Source organism: Arachis ipaensis, chromosome B10, assembly GCF_000816755.2.
Source record: "Arachis ipaensis cultivar K30076 chromosome B10, Araip1.1, whole genome shotgun sequence".
Lineage (NCBI taxonomy): Eukaryota > Viridiplantae > Streptophyta > Magnoliopsida > Fabales > Fabaceae > Arachis > Arachis ipaensis.
This window is the reverse complement of record NC_029794.2, coordinates 124,330,049-124,332,403: the sequence shown is the minus strand read 5'-3', so window position 1 is coordinate 124,332,403 and position 2,355 is coordinate 124,330,049. Positions and strand designations below refer to the sequence as shown.

At 30.8% G+C, this 2,355-nt stretch overlaps 1 protein-coding gene across 1 annotated transcript in view; it reads left to right on the top strand.

Moving 5' to 3' along the window:
* The window catches only part of LOC107624359, a 4,602-nt gene continuing 2,248 nt past the window's right edge, over nucleotides 2–2,355 (top strand). The window contains exons 1-2 of the mRNA XM_016326858.2: nucleotides 2–237; nucleotides 522–588. Of these exons, the coding sequence (XP_016182344.1) occupies nucleotides 175–237; nucleotides 522–588 (130 nt within the window). The 5' untranslated portion in view covers nucleotides 2–174. The remainder of the gene's footprint in view (nucleotides 238–521; nucleotides 589–2,355) is intronic.

The following is a 2,355-nucleotide window of genomic DNA, read 5'->3' as shown; positions in this document are numbered from 1 at the left end:
TAGAAAACTTAGAACATCTCTTAAAAAAAAAAACTAACAACACACAAAAACAAATGAAAAAGAGAAATCAAACAAGGAATTTGTAACATCCACTCCCTCCCTATCCTTGTTCTTCTTGTTCTCCTCTCCCCTTGTCTTTTTACATTCTCGAGATTAAACCTTCTTCTAATTCCAATGGCTTCTGCTATCTCTGCTTCTGATCCTTCTCTCTTCAAAGACCCCGCCAAGAAGAAGAAGGTAAATAATTTTCCCTAAAAAATTTATCTTTATATTTATCTATTTTTTTTTAAGTTGGGAATTTTATTAATCCCATGAGGCATTGCATTGCTATTGATTTTGGATGTATCAAAGGGTAGCTAAATTTTCATCATTACTTAGTAATTTTGTTTTTCTATTTTGTAAAGTTTCAATTTTTTTCCTCCCATTGTTTTGTGGTTTCTTTCTTTCTTCCCCCCAACCGCCAAGAAAAAAAGAAGAAACTTTTCATTTGATTAATTGATTGCATTGGTAATGATGTTTAGGGAAATGGGTCAGCGAAATTGAAGCAAATCAAGCTTGATGTTCGGCGAGAGCAATGGCTATCTCGAGGTAACTCTCTTTACCCCTTTTTTTTTATCTGATTCCACCATGAATTTTTATTTAAGTTTTAGATATTAATTTCGTTTTTTCATTTTTTTTTAAATCGAAGCAAATGACCCCTGTTTTTTGGTATTAAGTTTTGGCATATATTTTTGTTTAACATCAACCTGCATAACTTTTTATGACTAAAATGGAAATCAACATGTATGAATATCATTTCTCTGATTGAGCTTTCAAGTCACATAACATTGATCTTTGAAGCTTGTTTAGTTTCGATTTGGCTTCTCGTGTGGAATGTCCAAAGCAACCATATGAATGGGAAAACAATTTTGCATGCAATAGTTGCTTGGTTGTTTTATAAGTGCTTCCAATTTTGTGTGTTTCTCTATGGATTTATATAGTTAATAGAAATCTAAAATAGGAAAGGACTTGCATATTTGATATGTTTGTGAAATTCAAACATGATGGTGTTCTAATAAAGCCCTTTGAAGTTTCCCAGGCCTATTTTGGTAAAGTGTTGGCTTTTTAAAAGTAGCTCATTAGAGCCAGCTATTCAAAGATAGCGTTCCAAAATTTGTACCAGTTATATTTGGTAAATCAAAATAGAAGTGAGTTTCAATAAGTACAAGCTATAAAAATTATCTTTGGTAAATTGTTTTAGATATTTAAAAATAATTGAAAAAACTACTATTTATACCCATAAACTTTATGAATTCTAACAAAAAAATTACTCATTAAAGAAGGAAACTAGCGTTATACCAAAACTCTAAATTTTTGTTAACTTTTTAATAAAATTTTCAAATTACCCCCACTGTCTTCAACCTCAACCATTAGTACACCAGGCATGATTGGCCTTTCGAGAAAGTGGCTGGAAAAGTTGTCATTGATGGTTACATTTTTTATGGCAACTGCAAGACTTTTTGGAGTTGTACTCATCACTCTATCTACCAGAAGAAAAGGAAACCTGAATTTTCCACATCCCACCATACCATTGCAGACAGTTAGTTAGTTATAATATAAACAAGAAGAGAAACAAAGAAACAAAACCACGAGGAATAAAGTATGCAACACAATTTAAAAAACGAACATGTGACATTAAGGTTACCAATAAAGGAAATTTTTATAGACAACATACAAATTCAAACTTTCAATGTATTTATTTTGCGTTTATCAAGTAAAAGGTTCAAAAACTTCTACCTGTCAAGTTAGCTAAACCCTAATCCCAAATATTAAAAAGAAGTTTAGGGAGAGGTAGGTAGCGTACCTATGGGGCAAAAAGAAAGGGTGGGTTAATTTGAAAATTTTATTAAAAAGTCAACAAAAAAAATTAGAATTTGGGTACTTTTATCATACAAAATCCATCTTAGATGGATATAACGTTAATTTTCTTTTTTGATGAGTACTTTTGTCAACGTTCATATAGTTCATGGATATAAATGGTTGTTTTTTTTAAATAATTTTAGTAGACATAAATATAATAAAGAGTAAATGTAGATATTCATTAATATATAAGGTTATATTAGACTTTTAACTTTGAAAAGTATATTCATACTTTGAAAAACACCCATAGTTTTTCAAAGCTAAAAGCACAAACAATAATCTTTTCGATTTTATCAAACTGGCCAAAGTTGGGCTGGAAGTGAGTTAAGCCATTCCATAAGCCAGTTCAAGCTCGACTTGTTAGCTTGTTAGCCAATCTTGAGCTTGAATTTGAGCTTGTATATTAAATAAGACGAGTTTGAGCTTGGGTAAGTTTCTCATTGGTTTGTGAACTAG